A 22397-nucleotide genomic window follows, 5' to 3' on the forward strand; every position below is an offset into this window, starting at 1 on the left:
TCTTTTATGCAGACGCCATTGAAGTCTCATTGGGACGCAGGATTGCGGATCTTGCGGTATCTGAAGAGTACGAAGGATCTAGGACTCTTTCACACAGGAGGGGATGGAGTCAGACTCCAAGGTTGGAGTTAGTCAGATTGGGGAGGAGATCCAGACATGAGGAGATCTACTTCAGGTTACAGTTTTACCCTCGGCTTAGGAGCAATTTCTTGGAGCAGTAAGAGGCAGCCAACTATTGCCCTATCTTCGACAAAGGCAGAGGACCGGGCTGCTTGTGGTGCTGCTTGCGAGGTTGTGTGGTTGCGGAGGCTGCTAGGTGAGATTGGGTTTCCACAAAAGGAGTCCACAGTCATCCAGTGTGATAACCAGAGTTGTATAGCTATTGCTCGGAACTTGGTCTTCCATGCCCGGATCAAGCACATAGAGATACAGTATCACTTTGTACGTGAGAAGATCTTGGCTGGTGATATCTTGCTACTTTATTGTTCGACGGAGGACAATGCGGCGGACCTCTTCACGAAGTCTCTACCTCAGGCTACGCTCAGGCGGCACTCCAGCTCCCTAGGGTTGATTTCACAGCCAGGAGCTGAGAGGGGGTGTTAGAAGTCATCTCCTGTCTTTATCAGACACCAGGGCCTCTGTTGTGGGTGTGCCCGCCCTGTATAGGTGTTTTCTCATTTTTCCTCACTCCCCGTATTTTTTCCCCATTTTTTTCCATTTTTCCATGGTGTGGGTGGCTGCCACAGGCTGGCAGGAGCTTCTGGTGCTGGCCGATTGCACTCTTGGAGCTGGCCGACCTGATCAGAAGGGGTCGTGGCTGTTTTTTTTACTGGCCGACTGGAAGTGCCCAGTCGTGAGGGCTGGCGGCGCATGCTAGCGCTGGCCGATTGCTATATGGGGCCATATAAATAGGCCCCAAAGACCCCACATTGTATTCATTCAGTTTTTTCCTCGGGATCTTGTGTATAGAGAAGAGTTACACGCCTATCTCTCTACTTCTCTTGTGCTGTCTATTTTCTGCACTCTACTTGCTCTTGTGGTCTCAGATTTGGTTATCATTTCCGCTGCATATTTTGACACCTTGTTGACTCGCCTCACCCTTGGAAAGAGTCACGCCAAGATGGTTGTTGGACAATGCTTTTATTGTGACTCCACCAAGCACATCGCGAAGGATTCTCCGAAGACCTTGGAGGAGCAATTCGAGGAGGAGGTTTCTTCAGAACCAGAGGAAAAGTCCAAGGAGAAGGCTTCTTCAGAAATGGTGGATTAGTGTGAAGGAGATGCATGTGTGCGTGTCTCAGCTTTTTTCATTTCTGAGGTTGAGCACACACTCAAGGTGTTTCATTGCATGAGGCCGTAAGTATGGACAAAGGAAGTTTTAAACTAGGTCTCTCAGAGAGAGAGAGTCTTCACAGTTGCCATTTGCACTCAGTGGAGAATCTTTGGCTTCAGTGGCGATTGCTTGAGTTTCTGGGGTCGTGGAGTATCTTTAGTATTTGATGTCATAAGAGGACATGTTATTAGATTTGTCTTCGTCATGGGAGGTTAGGCCAGTTGGTGTATTGTCACAATACACATATTTCTTGGAGACTGTATCGACAACAAATCTGTCGTTTGCATTGGGTGGAATATCTTTAGTGTCTGATGTCATTGAGGCACCACAAGAGGACATGTCATCAGATTTGTCTTCGTCATGGGAGGATAGGTCAGTTTATGTATCTTCATAGTACACAAATTTCTTGGAGATTGTACCAACAACATCCGGGGTTTTAACTTTGGTGTATCAACGGATGTATCACTTGGAATGTTCCACATGACATGGGTGGTTTAGACATATAGGTGCCGAGTAGTACTGATGGATATAGATATGGTGCAAAGTTTCTAAGGAGTATGGTTCTTAGTTCTGCTTTCTTCCTTTAGGGTGTATTGGAGATGGTGCAAGCAGTTCTTGTGCTCCATCTGAGCCGATGCATTAGTGGCTGGAGTTTGGATAGCGGAGTTTTGCTCAGCCATTCTCTAGAGTGTTCTTCTCGTGGGCTACTGGAGGATACATAGAGATGTGTAGTGTTTTTCATGCGTAGTTGGATAGTCGGAGAGTGCTTGATTAGGTGGAAGTTGGTCATCCGCAGTTTTTGTGTAGGTCTTTCTTTTGATGTGGCGAGGACGGAATGTGAGCCTTCACAGTGGATGCAACTTGGTCTCACAATGTTTGGGATTTTGGGTCTCGTGGGTGGCAATGGCGACATGGCATTGATGATGTGGATGTTGGGTACAATTGGTTGACAACTACTACTGGCTGACCAAGAGCATTGGGGCATATATGTTTGTGGGTAGCCAAATCGTCATATTCATATGCTTTCCTCAGTGTTGGACTTCATAGAGCATTTCTTTGTAGGCGAAGTGCTAGCTAGGAGTGTATAGGAGGTCATAGGACTGTGATTTGATGTCTTCATGAGCCCTTTTACAATCCCTCCGAGATTCTCATGAAATCGGAGACCTTTCCTTTGAGCAACTAGAAGTGTTTTCCCACTGTTTCTAAACTAAGTAGTAGCTGCCCCACTTTGGGACAACTATGAATATACATTGATTTTTTCTAATGAGATGTTGGTTTCACTAAAAAAAAATTGTGTGCGCGCGTGTGTGTGCTGGACTATTTGGAAGGCTAGGAACCATACTATGTTTTGACAGCCTTCTCTGAATGCTTATGCTTTCTATCGTGCCAATCTTTGCCAGTCCCTACATGACTGTCGACAATTGGAGGCTATTGACGTCCCATAGTTTGAAGTCTTTTTCTATTGTTTTTAGCTTTCTTCTTTGGATGACTTCTCTCTGAAGAACATCCTCCCCATGTATATTGTTTCTTTGTAATAGAAGATTGGGTTTTACAAAAAAGTGTGTGTGTGTGTGTGTGTGTGAGAGAGAGAGAGAGAGAGAGAGAGAGAGAGAGAGAGAGAGAGAGAGAGAGAAAGCTATATTAACGTCTACTAGAGGCCGAACTCAACCTATGAGACAAATCAATGTACGACTGTCAATGTCTTCTTGATGTCAGAAAAAAAAAGGACAAAATGAACATGAAATAAACTATGAAAGTACTGAGCTAGTGGGGGGGTGTGATGGATGGAGCACTACTGCTAGAGGCTCAGTATGCAACCTATATGCGCAGGGTATACAAGAATGCAATGCAGATTTGTCTAGCTTCAACCAATACCATAATGGGGGTGTAATATGTGATACATAGGCGATGGCGAGGCAAAAATACCTCGGAGCATGATCTCCGGGTGTGAGTGTAAGTGAGCTAGCCGCTCCTGGACATGGTGCTGATGTCGAGCCCGTATCTCTGTGATCTCCCTCTGATGTAGTCTGGGAGTCTGGTAGCCTGGTGCTCTCGGTCTCCGTTTGGCTCGGAGGTCCGCAGCGCGCTGAAGTGTAACCCCCTCCTGTGTCAAGATAGGCACTGGGATAGATCTATGGAAGAAATCGGTGAGCTGGAGCTGTCGCCCACCTCTCCCTGTGGTATGAGTCCGTAGCAGGTCTCTCTGTGGCGCTGTGTCTCTAGCAAGAACTGGCCAAATTTGCGCTGGTCTGCGGACTCCATGATCTGGCGGAGTGAGGGATGTCCACTGAAGATGGTGGTGTATCTATCTCTAATGACACTATATGCTCTGCATCTGCATACATAATGTTCCTCACTCTCAACCTCCTCCTGGCATAGTCTGCATATCCTCTCTGCTCTGGGGATCCGTGCTGTCCTACCTGCCTCAATCTCAAGCTGGTGTGATGACACTCTGAGCTGGCCAATCACCACTCGGGCACTGTGAGGCATGTACACGTCCATGTATCCAGGTCTCTGTATGAATCCATCCCCGCTGAGATACGCATAAACTGATCTCTGTAGTATAGCATCTTCGACGGTAGAGGCTGACTGAGTGTAATTCAAGTCTCTTGAGTGTATCGTTACCATAAATCCTGCCGAAGGACTCTGTTCCTCTCACTGTGAGAGAGCTGGATGTGTGGTGCATGTATATCATACTAGAAAGGTGGCAGGTGATCTATGTCAAGACCATGCTGAGTGAGCCACTGTATCATCTGTGAATACCATGATCTCCTATCTCCACTCTCTACGAGCTTCCTGGACGCCTCAAAAGCTCTATGTGAGAGTTGATCTGATGGCATATCTTTGATCCTCTGTATGAATCAGATCGTCTGGAAGAGGGCCTCTACTAGCATAGGAGGTGCATCAAACTCCGTCAGGACAATGTCATGTGGGACGGAGGGTTTGCTGTGGATCATCCGTGAGAGCATGAGAATCTGAGGCCTCTCTATCTGAGACCATGTGGAGGTGGCGAGCCCAGGTGCCCATATTGCTGCAGCATACATCAAAGTAGGGGTGACTAGTGTGTCAAACAACCACCCCTTCGTGCGGGGCTCCTAGAAGTTTGCTTGGTGACACTGTCTCTCTAGCATGGCCAGAGTTGCATACCCTCGTATGAGTCTATCCCTGGCTGCCTGTGCCATAGTAAATCTTCCTGGCGGAGTCGTAAATGTAATCCTGAGGTACACATATGAGTCTACCACCTCTACCTGTCCTCCTGCTAGTGTGAAGATGGCCTGTCGTCGAACCGGCCCTGAGGTGTGGAAAATCATGGCCTTGGTTTTCCCAAGGTTCACTGTAAGCCTCCTCTGTGTGCAGAAGTCATCGAGTGCATGGAGATGGTGCTCTGGTCCCATCGGCGACTCAGAGACCAGAATAATATCATCTGCATATAGCATAATGTGGACTGTGGTACCTGAGATGTCTACCCCGTTCCCACCACCGTGACCAATGAAGTCAGCCACCTCATCGATGTATAGCCCAAATGGTGTAGGAGAGAGAGGGCATCCTTGCTTCACACCTATGGTGCTAGCAATAACATTAGATAGCCCCCCGGGGCATCGTATGCGCCCGAAGACCTGCTCATATAAAGCATAGATGCCCCAAACCATCTCTGATGGGATCCCCAATGACTGTAGGCGCTGGAAGAGTCTCTCTCGTGGCACTGTGTCAAATGCTTTGTGGAAATCCACAAAGCAGCAGTATAATCTCTTCTCCCGCGCCCTAGCCTGGTCAATTAGACATCGCAGAGTGAATATATGGTCAATAGTGGAGAAAGCTCGTCGGAATCCAGCCTGCCCTGGTGCTCGCAGTCCCTCCTTCTCGGCATATGAGCTCAACTGTGCTTCTAGCAATGCGCCATAAAGTTTGGCCAATGTATGACCAATCATGATAGTCGTGTAGTTGCTGGGGTCTAGCATGTCTCCCACTGTGTGGAGAGGCACGATGGTGTGCATAGTCCACTCAGCTGGTAGGCCCTCCACTAGTGCCCTATTAAAGAGGTGAGCAACAAAGGGTCCCAGTGTGTTAGCTGCATAAATAAGATGCTCACTCTGAATACCTGTGTGGTCAGCCGATCTCCCATGCCGTAACTGGCGGATAGCTCTCTCTACCATCGAGGCGGTAAAGAAAGTAGAGGTGGTAGGGCGGGATTCCTGTGGCTCTTTGCATATGTGTGCCATGTGTGTGGATCCTCAATCGGGGTACGAGGGCGAGGCTCTCTCATCCTGCGCCATGCAGTGGCGCATCTCTGCATCTCTACTCACGAGAGAACGCGAGAGAGAGAGAGAGAGAGAGAAATGAAATGAAATGATATATTAACGTCTTCAAAAGGCCAAAATGACCTATGAGACCAAAAAGGTTACAACAATTGGTGGATCTGATACAATGTCTGTGTAAGAAAAGCTAAAAACAACTAACTGAAACTGAAATAACTGTGAGGAAAAGTACGGTACTAGGAGCTCCTAATGGATAACATCTGGGAGGAAAACTCTAGCAACAAAGGTAAGCATCATACACATCACTATCCAAAGATGTCTCTCATCGGTCGATGGCGGATATCCTCAATGTCCTCCATGGTGAGTACTCTGACTGGACGTCTCCCATGCCGTGCTAGTATGGTCCTGATCCTCTGTTGTAGTCTCCGCGGGTGTCGAGATGGGCCCCTCATCTTGGGGCGCCTGGACCGCCCCAGCTCTATAGCCCGATCAATCAGTGTACCTCTAGTGCGGCTATACTCTGGGGCTAGCTGCAATGCCTGCTGGCCTGACTGCTCAATCTCTGGTCGAAAGAAGTCTGTAATCTGCCTCTGTAGGTGTGTCTCCCTCTCTGATCCCGTCCCTCTCAAGAGAGAGAGAGAGAGAGAGAGAGAGAGAGAAGAGTTCTGCCGTTGCCCCGCCGCCTCCGCCCTACTGTTGGTCCTTCCCACTTGCTGGTCGTCACCAGTTCTTGTTCATAGTCGAGCTTCTGCTTCTGCTCTACCTCAGGGCTTGTGTGTGTGTGTGTGTGTGTGAGAGAGAGAGAGAGAGAGAGAGAGAGAGAGAGAGAGAGAGAGAGAGATGGGTAGAGAAGTCGAATTTGTAAACACGCCTCTTGTTACGCTGGTGACTGTGTTGGCGCGATACCTGGATGTGGCAGTGTGATCGACATCCTTGCAGAGAAGACAACACACCGCCTTTCGTTATCAGTGGAGCTGCTTGCAACAAGAGGTATTACTGTAAATACAGGAGGCACACTAGGGTTTCTAGCAAGTACTGCAGGTTCAGTAGTTTTTTCAACAGGTGCTGCAGTACAGTAGGGGTTCTTCCAGGTACAATAGTTTCCACAAGTACTGCAGGTACAGAAGAGTTTCCAGCTGCCGGTACTGTAGGTACAGTAGGGTTTCTAGCAGGTGACTTGCAGGTACAGTAGGGTTTCAGCAGGTGGTACAGAAGAGTTTCCAGCCAGGACTGCAGGTACAGTAGGGTTTCAGCAGGTACTGCAGGTACAGAAGAGTTTCCAGCCAGCACTGCAGCAGGTGCTGAATTTGGGTTTGAGAGAACGAGTTTTCTTTGCTTTTGTACATGGATTTGGATGACCCGGCTGCTGCTGTTGGCGACATGGCTGCCAATAGCCTTAACATGGATCTTATTGAGGAGATGATCGAGAAGGATGTGGGTTATGCTTCAGATGCCTCGGAGCAACAAAAACGTCAAAGGCTTGATGTTGAATGTTGGAGAGAATGCAGAGGAAAGTTCAGGCACCTTCTCCGGAGTTTGCACGTTTACTGCAGATCACTGGTGAGCTTCTGCAAGAATATGTGAAGGCAAATAGCGTGCAAATGGCTGCAGTAGATAATAGTGGTGTGGCTGATGTATGCATGGAGACTCCTTTGTTGCTACAATAGCTAGCAGATTTTCATGATCGTGCTGCTATCTTTTTCTTTACTGGGCGTATTCCATTGTTGCCTCGTCTTAGAGCATGGCTGGGCCGCTTGGTGTCGCCTGAGGCACTTGAGGAGATTTACGATGGTCCGAGAGGCTTTTATGAAATACTTTTTCGCACTTCGGAAGCCCGTAGGGCAGTCTTGGAGCAGGTGCCACTTTTTTTGGATGGGCAGTTGGTTCATGTGGTTCCGTGGAAGCCTATGGCAGAGTACCAAGATATGTTGCGCCAGGCTTGCCCAGTTTGATTTGAAGTGAAACAATTCCCACCAATGTTTTGGCGTGTTTTACTAGGTCTCATGCGAGGTATCGGTGATGTCTTGGTGGTGCCTCGAATGACATCTAGAAACCGAAATCGTCTATGCATGTTGTGGAATACTGGGAGACCTAGGCCGACACATTTGCGTGTCAATATGGTTGGGCTGCAACCTTTAATGTATGAATTGAGGTGGGATACATTTGCTGGCCACTGTTTCAAATGTGGTGAGATGGGCCACTTTGTCTCCGAATGTCCTAAGAAAGAACAAGTTGTTGCTACAAAGGATATCCTTGATGGGCAGTTGCCCGTGGAAGATGAGCATGATGCTCCTTCACATGATGCCCAACATATGGATGTACATGTGGATGTTCAGAATGAGGTTGAGCAGCCATGGGTGGACGTACGTGGTAAAAAGACACGATTTGTTGCCCCGCGGGGGGATTTCTCAGATGCTGTTTGGTGGGGGCCTTTGGTACTCATCAGGGGCCCTTACATACATATGCTCGTCGCCCTTTGGGTTCAGGTGCCCAGCAAAACAGACCAGGATTGAGAGGCCGGGAGGCCAACTTTCTCAGGGTACAGGGCCTCTTGGGGTGGATAGAGTAGAACGCTATCCTATTAGAAGTCGCCTAACAAAAGAAGCACAACAACAATTGCCTCTTGTGTTTGGTTCGAAGGGTGAGGTCATCTCGCCATGGGATGGTCATTACCCTTTGACACGTGCTCGGGAACTCCAAGGGCAGTCTGAGATCACAAATACCATGTCTAAAAATGCAATGCTTCAAAAGGTTCGTGATTTGGCAGATTGTCCTGGGCCTAGTACACGGCCTTGTTGATTCCTTTTCTGGGAAGGCTTATGAAAATTGTACACTGGAATGTAAAGGGTATTTCTTCGCGCCAAAAGCAGTTCAGGCTTTGGCGTACAACTTTTTGTCATGGTTGGGATGTTTTGTGTGCAGTTGAACATAAGTAGCATAAGTTGGCTGGCAAAGCCTATGTATATAAGGGGTTTCATGTTTTCTACAGCGGACATCCTGCTTCGCAGTCAGGTGTTATGTTTACTGTTCGTTCGCAGTTTCAGCCTTCTCTTGTGATTCAAGTTGTTCATGGAAGATTTCTAGTGATACAGATTATTTGGGATGATACGCCTTTATGGTTGTTAGGGGTGTATGCTCCAAATAATGCTCGTGCACGCCGTTTGCTGTGGAATGACTTGTGTGCTCTTTCAATCTCAATGGATGGCCCGGAGAGAAAGGCGTGGGAAGCTTTTGCAGCAAGGTCGCTAAAACAAGACATGTGGTCTTGGTTGCATTCAGATGAAAGGGGTTATACTTATGCCTCACAACAGTTTCGGGGCACTTATGCTAGATTGGATAGGATGTATATTTTACATCAAGATCTCTTTTTGCCAGAGGTTCTTACTATGATGGTTGATCAGCAACAGGTTTTGTCAAATCATTGGCCGCTTGTGTTTGAAATGGTCTATCATCCTGTGGATGCATATAAAGGCTTGTTGGGACGCTTGCCTTTGCGCTTAAATCACACTTTTTTGGAGCATGAAGTTTTTGATGTTTATATGCGTCAGTTGATACGACATTTCTCCACAAGAGTGTCCATGGCTGATTATCATGCTTGGCCAGTGTTCCTTACCAACACTCGGAAATTAGCACGGCATTATGGTCTTGCTAATGCCTCTATACAAAAACAGCATGTGGCTCTTCTTGAGTCGCTTTTAAAGGGCTTGCAGGCGTTCATGTTTACTGACTCTATGGATGCTGAAGTTGCGGATGCCATAGAATGGCTGAAAAAGGAGCTATCTAGGATGCAGGAAGCACAATATGTTCGCTTTAAACTACTTGCACGTCTTGATGCTTTGCGGGATGCTAACTGTCAATCTCATCGCTTCTATGATAAGTTGCATCAAAAACATATGCGTGAGAATATTGTTAGGTTGATGGATGCCAAAGGCAACCTTGTTACTCAACCTTCTGAGGTTATTCAGCATTGCATCAGGTTTTATGAAGATTTGCTTGCCCCTCGAGAGGATGTCTCACCGGCTGTCCTGGCTGCAAGGGAGTCATTGTTTGCTGAAGTACGATATCAAGTTGACCCTGATGTGGCAGTTCCGCTTGATGCTCCTGTTACTCAAGGGGAAGTGGAAGCTGTTCTCTCCAAACTTCCCATGGGAAAGAGCCCTGGTTGGGATGGTTTGACAAATGAGTTTTTCCGAAAATATGCTGATCAGCTTGCAGAGCCTTTGACGCTTATTTGTCAAAGGGTTTGGGATGAGGGATATATGCCTGCCGATTGGAAGTTGGGCATACTTTGTTTGTTGCCCAAAGTCCCTTCGCCTACTTCTTTGGCTCAATGGCGCCCGATCTCACTTATGGGTATTATGTATAAAATCTTTACAAAGATTTTTGCCAATCGCTTGCAGAAGGTGCTTCCTACTCTTGTTCATCCATATCAATATGGATTTGTGCATGGCAGGAATATTTTGCATAATATTCTTAATGTTCAAATTGGAGTGGATTATGCCAAGGCAAAGAAGCAAGAGATTGTGATGGTGCAGCTGGATCTTGAAAAAGCTTTTGATCATGTCAGCTGGTCTTTACTTTCTCAGTTAATGACAGCCATGGGCTTTGGTCCCAAAATGGCTAATTTGGTGCATTTACTTGGCTCTGGCTCTATCACGCGGATTATGCTCAATGGAGGACTTTCGGATGGTATTTCTCTCACCCGTTCTCTCCGGCAGGGCTGTCCTCTTAGCCCTCTTTTCTTTGCCATTGCCACTCATCCTATGTTATCTCGCCTAGATGCTATGGCATCGCATGGTGAAGTGGTTGGTTTGCATCTCCCTCATGGCAAGCAATTGGTTGCTCAAGCCCTTGCGGATGACACTTTTATGTTTCTCAGGGCCGAAAAAGCCAATATAGATCGAGCAATGGAAGCTTGGAATAATTTTGCATTGGCTTCTGGGCTGAAAATAAATTCAACAAAATCAGCCCTCATTGTATGCACGGAATTTAATCTTGAGGCATTAGGGTGGCAAGGCCGTGTGGTGCATACAGGAGACATTGTTCGTCATCTTGGATATCCGGTGGGTGTGGATGTGGACCCCCAAGCGCTTCTTGCTTGGATTTCTGCTCGGATCTTCGATAAATTTGTGTATTGGAAAGCTCAAGGGTGGCCTATGCATGTGAGGGTTAAGGTAGCTCAGGTTATTATGCTTAGCATGATTTCCTATTTTTTGCCTTTGCTACCTTGGACGCACAAATCTCTCATCCGTTTGGTTGCTCCCATTCGGTTTATGCTGTGGAAGAGGCAAGGAAATATTATGGGTCAAACATGGATAGCTTGGAATCACATTACGACGCCCAAAAGAATGGGTGGGACTGCTTTACTGGATGTCCGCTTGCATATGGTGGCGCGTAGGTGGGTGCTTTTTCAAGATATGTGTTTGCAGGAGCAGCCTTGGGTATTCATGACTCGTGACTTGATTGAGTTGGAGGGATTGTCACATGGGCGGACACGTGTGCAGGCTTCATGGTGGGACATTGTGAATGCGGCTCATCCTGTCCGTATTCGCTCATCACACATTTTATCGCATATTCTCCTTTCTTGGCATGAAGTTCTACTGTTGGCTCGGTGGGATCCTGGTCATGAAAGACTACTTTTGAACTCTTTGCAGTTCGAAACATTTGTGGAGTCGTGTGTCATTGTTTGGCCAGACAGAGATGCTTCACGCATACGACTCAACCGCATGGTCAGGCTAGACTTGGTTAGAATCCAAGATGCTGTGATACCTGGTCGTGACAGGCCATATTCGTTTCGTCGTATTTGGCAGCACTTTAGGGTTCCTCGGACATTTTAGCCACTATGGGTTGACATCATGCATGCAGTTGAGCCTTTTACTCCATTGCCTCGGCCATCTGCAGATCAGCTTTGGCTTGATTGGGCACTATGTAAATCTGGTGACTTGATATCACTCTCAGCTAACCAGGTCTATCATAAGCTTGTATCAAAGAAAGATTGGGTTTCAGCCAAGGCCAATAAGGTGTGGGGATTGCACAAGTCTAAATCATGGTGGCAGAAAACTCTTATGCGTGGTTGGCAGTCTAAACTCCCTTGCCAAGGTAAGATTTTCATTTGGAGGATGTTGGTGGGAGGGTTACCTACACGGGATCAGCTGAGCCGTCGTAAAATTACTCTGGCCTCTTGCTTCTTCTGCACGACATGCACTGAAACAGTTATGCATCTGTTCATGAGTTGTCCAGTGGCCCGTCAGATTTGGTCTTTTGTCTCTCGCGTTTGGGAGGTAGTAGAGAGGTCTACTGTTTCGGCTCATCAGTGGATATTTGGGATTTGTCCTCAAGTCATTACTTCAGACAGTCACCTTGTGATATTCCATTTCCTTAGATGGACAGGACTTTGGCATATTTGGACTACACGGAATGGGTTCATTTTTGATTCCTTGTCTGGAATACATGGGCACATTCTACGTATCCGCGGTTTGCTGCTTTGGCAGTTTTCTTCTCTTCTCTCAGCTCAGCTACTGGATGCAGATGTTATTTCGTTATGGTCTACGGCGGCTCAGCTGGCTCATCTTTGATGCTTTTATTTGGGATGCTTATTTGGCTAGGAGGCTTTCTTATTAGTGTACAGGTTTGCATGGTCATGATCCTTTATCTGGGATGCTTATTTGGCTAGGAGGCTTTCTTATTAGTGTACAGGTTTGCATGGTCATGATCCTTTAGAGGATCTTTTGTGGGGGTTTTGTTTGGGGCCATAGGTTCTGTGTGAGCCATGTGGCTGATGTACATTTTACATATAATATAAAACACCATTTCACGAAAAGAGAGAGAGAGAGAGAGAGAGAGAGAGAGAGAGAGAGAGAGAGAGAGTTATATTAACGTCCACGGGAGGCCGAATCCGACCTATGGGACAAATCACAGAGAGAGAGAGGCTTTTCTGTCGCGTGTGACCCTTGCTTTTGACGTGTGTGATCTTTTCTTTTCTGTCGCACGGCTGTGCGCCTTCACACACATGCGTGTTTGTATGTGTGTGGACTCGTTGCCCATTGCTTATGCAAAATCAACAATATAATTATTGACGGAGTATAGTCAGTATAGGAGACTGGATGCTCAAGAGCAGGATGATCTTCTAGAGGTTCTTGAAATGTAATGATGTTGGGAAACTTAAAGGATAAAAACTCTCAAGGATAAAGGTTTCTCTTCAAAGGCCTTCCTTAAGAATCTACATACTTCCAGGTAGAGTTAGTCCATTCACAGATTCAAAAAGCCAATGGGTAGTGGACTCAAAATAAACATCAGCTAGAGACAGGAGTATTGAACCATTTTACTTCCCTTGTTTCTGCCCCTATACAGCCATTGCAGCGAATTGTGCATGCATGTCGCATTGTTTTGCAACAGGTTAACCAAATTGTTACACCTCTGAAAGCAATGGAAATGGAAGTGTCTTTCACAGAAGAAGAGTTGCATGATGCCTTGCGTGGTTTAGGGAAATGGAAATCTCCTGGTTGGGATGGCTCTACGGTAGAGTTCTTTCTTGAGTATTGGGATTCACTCAAAAATAAAGTGCTTTATATGATTAATATTTGTTGGCACTCTGGTGTACTTCCAGCCGCTTGGAAGCAAGGGCTGGTGCCTTTACCCCCTAAAAAATAGCTATCTGATAAACTGACGGATTGGTTGCCAAATTGCTAGTTAACATATTGAAAGATGTTCTTCATTATGGGCTGCATCCTACTCAATATGGTTTTGTGCCAAGGCGACAAATCATGGATAACATTGCAAATCCCTACATAGGTATTGAATATGCTAAATACACAAATCAGTATGTACTCATAATGCAAATAGATATTGAAAAGGCTTTTGACACAGTTCAATGGCAATTCATAGCTCAAGTGATGCACAAAATGGATTTTGGTCCAAAATGAGGAATACCATGTACTGGCTGTATGAGGAAGGGACAACGCAATGTATTATTAGAAATGAACTCTCTACTCCATGGAAGCTTGGATGATTCATGAGACAGGGGTGTTCATTGAGTGCCTTGCTTTATGCGATAGCTACTCACCCGATGCTCTTGTACATGGACAATTTGATTGTAGAAGGGAGGCTACATGGTATTGACATTACAAGAGCTAGTCAATTTGTTAGTCAAGCGTATGTAGATGATTTGTTCTTCTTTCCCAGGAACACACAACATGATGTCAATGCAATCATGGATGCGTTGAAGCTATATGGATTAGCTGTTGGATTGAAGGTTAAGTTCACTAAGTTGAAGGTGTTGCCTCTTAAAGAATGTGATTGGGCATTGCATTCTTTGGCTTGGACTCATATTGCCTCTATAGTATGGCATCTTGGATATCCTATAGGATGGAAAGTGTCTCTCAAGCAAGAAAGGCAATGGATTATGGATAAGCTGAATCACGATTCACAAGATTGAGTATTGGAAACTATTGACATGGCCATTGCATGTACGACTTTGTATTGTCCAATCCATCATCATGGCCTATGTTTAGTTCCACTTGCCTCTTGTGCCTTGGTAAAATAAAGATATTGATAATTTCGTGTCCAAAGCTTTGGAATGTTTATGGGGGACAAGAACACATAGAAAGGCCGTCAAATTGCAAATTGCTCAAAAAAGAACTTGTATGCACTCCCAAAATGCATGGAGGTCTGAATATACTCAATATTCCCTACCATGTCATTGCAAGAAAGGCAACTCTACTTCTTGAATTTCTTGACCAAAAGCAACCTTGGACTTTGATGTTGGCACATTTGATTGTGACAATGAAAACAAAGGCTTTTGGGCATTGGACCATGCTTATACATGATTGGCAAATGCTTCTTTGTCATCTTTCTTGGTCAAGTAGAGCTCTAGATAGAGGCAACTCTTTGTGTAAAGAAAGTATTCATTGGAGCAGGGCTTTTCAGCACTCATTGGCTGACCTAGAAAAGCATACTTCCTCTCTAACTTTGGCGTATGCTTAGTTGATAACCAAGGCAATATGTTTTCCTTTTCATAGGCTATCAGAAGATAGAATCTGGGTATGCATCACAAGCATCTATGGCATGAAGTAATTTCTATATTGCAAGATTTTCAGCTGGTGCCTCCACTTGAGGAGGAAAGATTGAGAGACTGGAAATTTGATAGGCAGCTTCGAGTTTACTCTCCTTTCTCTTTCCATCACCTCACGGCAGCTAGATCTTATAAAATTCTGCTCCCTCCACCATGGATACAAACACATGCAACTCAGTTGTGGCATGTAAACAAACCTCTTCGCTGGTGCCTCCACCTTGGGTATAGACACATGCAAATCAGTTGTGGCATGTAAACAAACCTATTCACTGGTGGAAGGCCTCTTTCACCATAGTTTGGAAGAGCAAATTGCCTCTCAAACAAAAGCTTTTCTTGTGGGGATGCTTTGTGGGTGAACTCCGGATTGGCACCTTCTTAGCTAAGAGAAACATTGCACCTGCCTCTTGCAAGAGGTGTTCTCATTGCCGAGAGATAGTTATTCATTTGTTATGGGGATGCCCCTCTTCCCGTGCTCTCTTGGACAGACTGTCAGGTCACTTGAGAGTGCGATTACCCGACAACAACTTCGGAAATTCTTCTGGATGTTCGGGTGCCTTTCTTTGCCTTTGCTAGATTACATTGTTTTCCTTTCCTGGACTAGATATTGGGCTTTGTGGACGATCTACCATGCACGAAATCAGCATTTTTGCCATGAGGAGATCATATGCTTCGCTTTTTCTAGGAGGTCTCTTTACCTTTCACTCTGAGATTCTTTTGACCTTGGAGATCTTTCCTTTCACAACAACTGGAGGTGTTTTCCTACTGTTTCTGATATCTGAGTAGTAGCTGTCCCAAGGTGGGACATCTATGAATGTACCGTACATTCCTTAATGAAGCAGTGGTTTCACAAAAAAAAAAGAGTAATAGAGAGAGAGAGAGAAAGAAAGAAAGAAAGAAAGATATATTAACGTCTACGAGAGGCCAAAGTTGGCCTATGAGACAAAAAATAATACAACTGTGTTCTTCTGGTCATTGGAAGAAAAGAAAGAAAAGAAAAAGTGTGCATGTGTCTGGATACAACTGTGAATCATCATGGATCGGTGGAGCCCATATACAAACAATATAAGGGGGTGTAGGGATGTGGATGGAGTGCTAAGGCAAGATGCATCTCTATATGCTGAAGGGGTAGTACAAGCATGCTATGCAGATCTATGTCTAACTCCATCCAGTGCCATAAGAGGGATATAAGATATCATACATCGCCGATGCTGAGGCTGTGAATGGCGTGAGCATGTACCCTGAGTCTGAATGAAAGCGAGCTAGCCTCTCCTGTGTCTCCATCTGGTGTCTCATTCAGATAGCTACTATCTCTCGGTGACGGAGTCGGGGTGCTCTATGTCCAGTCTGTCTAGGTCTCCTCCTGGCTCTCAATTCCTCTGCTCTCTGTGCGGTCACCCCACGTGGTACATCAGCTGGCACTGGCATAGCTCCCTGGAAGAAATCTGTGAGCTGGGACTGTCTCCCACCCCTAGTGGGAGCGGGTGTCTGGAGGAGTCTCTCTCTCGAACTATGAAGCTCTAGTAGTAGTCTGCCAAGCTGTCACTGGTCCGAGGCCTCCATCAATTGATGTAGTGAAGAGTGCTCCTCAAACAATCCTGCATATCTATCTCTGACCCCCTGGTGGGCTCTACATCTACATACAAAGTGATCCTCAGTCTCCACCTCCTCGCGGCATAATCTGCATATCCGCACAGCTCTGGGAACCCGTGCCGCTCTCCCAGCCTCTATCTCTAGCTGATGTGATGAGACTCGTAGCTGGCCAATAGCAATGTGAGAGCTGTGTGGCATGTATACATCCATGTACTGCGGTCGATGTATAAACCCATCCCCTGAGATGCTCATAAAGTGGTCTCTGTAATACAGCATCTTCGGTGGTAGTGGGCTCTCTGGTGCTGTCCATGTCTCCTGTATGTAGTGCTGCCATATGTCCTGTCTCATCACTCTGTTCCTCTCATTGAGAGAAAAGTAACCCCATGGAGCAGACTGATCATACTGAAAAGGTGGCAACCGCTCAATGTCTATCCCATGATGTGAGAACCACTGTAGCATCTGTGCATACCAAGATCCAGTGTGTCCAGCCTCGGCCATCTGTCTGGATGCCTCAAAAGCTCGGCGGGATAATCTCTCCGTGGTCATCTCCCTCATCCTGTATATAAAGGAGATCGTCTGGAACAATGCCTCCACTGCCATAGGTGGTGCAGCAAACTCAGCTCGAACAATGTCGTGCAGGATGGATGGTTTGCTGCGTATCATCCTCAAGAGCATCAAGATCTGTGGTCTCTCCAGCTGCACCCATGTGGAGGCTGCAAGCCCTGGTGCCCAAACCGCTGCTGCATACATCAAGGCTGGTGTCACTAATGTATGAGAGAGAGAGAGAGAGAGAGAGAGAGAGAGAGAGAGAGGAGTTGTCTTATGTTAAGGTAGATTCCTTTGGCAGTTGCATCAATAGTAGACGTTATGAAGAATGAGGCATACCGAATTCTTACAATGCTTAAAATTTTATGTAGATACTTCTTTCAAATTGCAAATTCAAGAAAAAACAATTGACGAGTTTGCCTGTTCAATGGACTTGGACAGGATTTAAGGAAATGTGCAGCAGGCTTAGCAAATTCAGGTTCCACTACATCATCAAGCTCCATTTGGAGAAAAGAACTTTCACGCATCCACTTTTTGCTACGGGCTCAGGTTTGAACATCTTTTGGTTGTAGAAGGCTTAAACTTATATATAAGAAGTCATATGAGGGTTTACTTGCAACCAGTCTATAATTTTTGTAAAAACGTCTTTCATGCAGGCTTATTTAGTCCAACGATTCCCTGAGCTTCCGCTGTCAACTGACATGGAATCTGTGGTAATCACTCTTGCCACTCCTGCTCTGCGAACTTGTTTGGCGCAGAAAGACGAGTCTCCCCCTTCTGTAGTTGACATTTTACTACAGACAACCACAGTACTCAGACATTACTGCAAGGGCATTACAAGGTATGCATAGTTACTCACTTTATTTGGGCAGTTTTTTTGTATATATATTAGAGAGAGAGAGAGAGGAGTTCTCAACCATTGTAAGCCTCTCTTTAGGGCCTACTTGTGGTACCTGATGCATTCACTTAGTAACAGTTTGGAGTGTTCCCTTTTCATTCTCTTTTTGTCCTGTCTACTTTACAGGGAGTTGGAAGTGCCGCAGACCTCATTAAATTTTGCTTTAAGTGTACTGTCACTTGGTACAAATTTTGAAGACGAAGGGACCTTGTCTCTAGAAATGGGTGGCAACACGAGCTTTGAGTGTGCTGTTGGTGGTGCTCTACTTGTCTTAGGCACTGTTGCATCATCAAGGTTTGTTGCTTTTTTGGAAAGGAAAGATGCTCTTTAGTATCAGAGTTTTATGAATGTCTTGAATTGATCTTTACTTGCTTGAGCACAGAGCTGGGAAGGACCAATTATGGGAAGATATCAGGTGGAAGAAAGGGTTTTGGTGCACTCTTGTCTCGGCAGCAGCAGATGCCACAGCCAGACCACCCAAAGGACCAAGTCCAGTTTCATTTGCCGCTCTAAGCTGCCTTAAGTACTTTGCAGAAGATAAACTCTATTGTGATCGAGTTCTTAAACAGGTGCTTGCTTCTTTTTGCTTTACTTAATTTCTGTCTAAGGGAGCATTTTGCAATGCAGTATTCCATATCAGCTGCAAAGATAATCAGATTGATAACTGGTGAAGTTCTTGTATGCACCAGGGATGGTACTTGCCTTTGCTATTGTTGGCTATCCCATCTGCAGACATGGCATTGAAAGCACACGACTCTAAATCAGCGTTATTGTACAGCTCGGCAGATGTCCTTGGGTCGTTAGTGTGTACCCTGATGAAAGCCAGTGGCCCTTTAGAAATGCAAACAAAGCAATCAGTTTATGGAGTCATTTCAAGACTCATCCCTAGGCCTCTTCTGGCATGTTTGCTGCAGGCAGAGGGTCCAGAGAAATTTATTGCTGCAGTCTCTTCTGAGTTCATGCATCCAGAGGGAGTATGGACAGGTGCTATGAGAGCAGAGCTTCTTCAACGCATCCGTGATAGGCTGCATCGTCACAGTAGTGTGCTTGCTACAGGAGATTTATTACTTGATGATGAGATTGAGTGGCTGCAGGGGTTTGATTATGAATGCCTGAACGGAGAAGTCCGGGCTGAGGGTCTCTTTGTACGGGGACTTAGCAGTAGCTCTTGGGAAGGCTTTGTTTTGCCTCCTGGCCATTCTTATATTGATGTCATGCAGGATTACCTTCAAATGCATAAAACTGATCTCTTGATTGCTACACCTGAGGGAATTGAAGACACAACCGAGTCTTACATTGATGAGAAAGATGAACAGCAAACAGTTGAAGACATGGAGACTGTTGAAGGCATGGAGACTATTGAAGACATGGAGACTGTTGAAGACATGGAGAAGGCATCATATGATCCACCTATTGAGACATTTGACACAAATATTGGACAAGGTTTGGGACAAGTTGAAAGGTGTCTGTACACATTATCTGCATTAAGAGAATGTCTCAAGCATGCGGTCAAGGAAGGAAGAGAAGATATTATTTTCCACTTCAGGTACTCTATCCTTTCAGATATAGTTCTTTCTGGGCATAGCCTTCCAGAAGTGCAGATCGAACTGGCATCACTTGTAAAGGCTTTGGCAGAATGTAAGGCTGGTCAGGACATGGTCCTGAATTCAGAGCTTTTGAAATCTCTGGCTCTTCAACTGTGGCAATCAGCTGCAGGAGATTGCAGAAATCGAAACAATCAAGTATTGATGTCCACATTAGAAGCAGTTTTGCTCTTAACTGAGAGTATTTCAGCAACTGTCAAAGCCACAAACTATTTCTCATCGTGTGGGCTGCTGCTTCCTGTTTTGGCTCTTTTCTCTAAAATAAATCCACCAAGTCTCTTTAGAGAGCAGCCATCTGAAGGAGAGGATATGGAAGAAAACAAGATACCAAAGGCAGGCCAATTATTGGCTGCCCAGATACTGGGTCAGCTGTTGCTCGCCGGCAGTGGTATAAGCAGGAGAACAAAACTTGTCAAAGACCTCACCTTCTGGAGGACAGGATCAAATGCAAATGATTCTCGGCATACAACCCCTGTTGAAGGTATCGAAGAAGCCACAGATATGTATGAGCTTTTGAATATTATTGAGCAAGGTGTGGAAGAGAAAGTGGATCCTGTAGTCTTGAGAACGATGGTTCTGCTCTTTCCCATTGATTTTTTGACCTTGCTCGCACGTGAGCCCTCCAAAGCATGTGACTTGTATGAAAGGCAGCATTGGTCTCCGCGGCTAGTATGGGATGAAGGAACCAGACTCCGCCTGAAGTCCAGAATAGAAGAAGAAATGTTGCAGCTAAGGGATAGCTTTGTGAATGAGGGCCTTTCTGCTGTGCCTCCATGGGCAATGATACAAGGCCAGCCAGTTTTTTTGAGATGGACATTGGCCAATGTTGTGGAGAACGACACGAGGCCTTTGTATAGGGATACTGAAGATGTAGACTACTCTCAGGAGCTGTATCTTGGTGGTTTCTTCATAGATCAGTTTCTTCGGAATCCAGAATTTGACTTTGGCATCTCTCTGGAGGAGCGGTTTCTTAGGGAGGTTCGCAAGGCGATAGTCGTAGGAGCACTACCGCGCAGAGTCGATGCTCAAGAGTCTGACTTTGATGACAGGAGAAGACTGCTGTTGTCTTTGCTGCTTCTTTTCAAGCTACGCCCTCCATTGCTCTTACGGCACTCCAACTTTGACATATTTTTCCCCGTGTTTGATTTCATAAGTGGTGGGAGCAGCAGAGAGCGGCGGGGTCTTACCCAAGTGGCTATCCTTCTGTTTCATTGCATCGCCACTCATTCAGACATTGCAGACTGCATGAGTTCTGAAGACTTGATGCTGACATTGGCTTCTCTTCTCGATCTGAATGTTCCTGCTTCAGTGGCTGGTTTTACAGGGACGGACCCTCGGCTCTGCAGCTTGATGCTCATGCTGCGCCTGGCTCGTCTCAGCAGCACTGCTGTTGAAGTGGCACTCCGTTTGGGCATTGTCTCCAAGCTAGCAATGCTGGTCGATAACAGCATTGACATGACTTTGCAGCAACGTGCTGGTGAATGCTTGGCAGTTATGTCTGCCGATAAGAGAAGAGGAGGTGAAGTTCTTAAACTTTTAGAGAAGTTCATCCCAAAGGAAAGAAAAGGTTTTGCAGCATGGAATTTGCCAACAAGTGACATAAGAGATGAAGTGGTGGACTCCAAAACATTGAAGCACTTTCTGCAGCAGAGATATCCCTCGAGCTGGTGGGTTTCAGACAGCTCAGATGGCTTCAACGAGAGTGATACAGAATTTGCTGGTCCTGTGACCATTGTGGAGGCAAGCCTGACCTTTCCGGGTGCCAAGCCTTCTTAATTCTTTGATGAAGCTGAAGTCAAGAAGACTTTTGCAACAACAGATCAAGTGGCTGATATCTATGAAGGTTCCGCGCTCAGGACTCTTTGACTCAAGGTACCTACCTAGAGTAATTGTCAAGACTTTTTGCAAATCGAATGATGTTTGTTGCTAACAACTGTCCATCAAAAGCAGGCATTGGATAGTTTGAACCCCCTTTAGCATAGAGTGGGTTGAAGATGTCCACAACTGGCTGAAAGTGATTATAAAGGGTAAGACATCCTGTCTTGCATGCGGGACTGGCACAGGAGGAGGCACCCTTGCCTAGGCTATCTGGCGAGAGTGAATTTGTGCACAGTAAGCTTCTGCACAGTTTTGAAGTCAGGGGAAACCAGCAAGTAGCAGATCCATGCATGCGAAATTGCATATCGGCTGTCGTCTTCTTCAATTGTCACCTAGATACAGCATGCACATCATTAGGAGTGGATTCATTGCTGCAAGAGATGACGTGCTCAAAAGGCAAACCAGTTTTTTCCTACAGCAACATCCTTTTACTGTGTGTAAATAAAGTGCTTTTGTAACAGTATACAGGTAGTGGGCGAAAATGTTTTCCTGTAACTGCAACCGGTTACAGTGTCAGCCCTTCTTTTATGGTTTTGGATGGATACTAGGGTTACATTTGAGAAAGGAAGTAGGTATGCAGCAAATTAAATGGCTGCATGGTACAGGTTCTAGGTTAGGGCAAATTCTTTATTCATGATAGGCTATGGACGGTTTCTGGCATGTATCAGAAAGGACTGTAATTATGTGGCTGTTGGCTACTTGGGAGAATCCATTTCAAAACCATTGAGCTTAGGTGTTTCATCCCACATGGAAGGAGGAAAGCCTGTAACACTCTTTTTCATAAGCAATTTCTTTACTGCGAACACAGAAGTGCAAATTTTTTAATCTAGTTGCTCTGTGTTACTTTAGCAGGCCCCATACCCCCCCCCCCCCCCCCCCCCCCCCCCCCCCCCCCGGTGTTTGTCATGTGGATGTGCAGTGATGGCGTAGTTGTTTATGCATTGGGCTCCCAATTGAGAGATTTTGGGTCGAAGTCAAAATCATATATATCATATAAAATCTCTCTCTCTCTCTCTCTCTCTCTCTCTATATATATATATATATATAGAAAAGATCTCTTTGCAGTTTCAGCTACAGCTAGCATAGAAGCAGATGCCAATGATAAAATGGACAAGCTCATGAGAGAGCGTCCACACTTGTTGCCTTGGCGGTAGGTAACTCCTAGGGCCCCTCCATAACAAACTCTATCCCTTTTCTTTTCTTCAGTAATCTCTCTTCTTGC

The 22397-nt window shown here is 45.7% G+C and overlaps 1 protein-coding gene across 7 annotated transcripts in view; it reads left to right on the top strand.

The window, feature by feature from the left end:
• The window catches only part of LOC147636069 (uncharacterized), a 41909-nt gene extending 19931 nt beyond the window's left edge, over positions 1–21978 (top strand). For 5 of the 7 annotated variants that reach the window (XM_086801504.1, XM_086801506.1, XM_086801501.1 and 2 more), the window contains exons 28-33: positions 17237–17344; positions 17452–17636; positions 17820–17987; positions 18076–18262; positions 18383–21169; positions 21248–21978. In XM_086801504.1, the coding sequence (XP_086657630.1) occupies positions 17237–17344; positions 17452–17636; positions 17820–17987; positions 18076–18262; positions 18383–21073 (3339 nt within the window). In that variant the 3' untranslated portion in view covers positions 21074–21169; positions 21248–21978. Of the gene's footprint in view, positions 1–17236; positions 17345–17451; positions 17637–17819; positions 17988–18075; positions 18263–18382 lie in introns of all 7 variants that reach the window. The other 2 variants (XM_086801502.1, XM_086801508.1) reach the window with 1 other exon arrangement.
• Positions 21979–22397: the final 419 nt, after the last annotated feature.

This window comes from Cibotium barometz, chromosome 8 (genome assembly GCF_041138505.1).
Source record: "Cibotium barometz isolate CiBa-2024 chromosome 8, ASM4113850v1, whole genome shotgun sequence".
In the NCBI taxonomy this organism is placed as follows: Eukaryota; Viridiplantae; Streptophyta; class Polypodiopsida; order Cyatheales; family Cibotiaceae; genus Cibotium; species Cibotium barometz.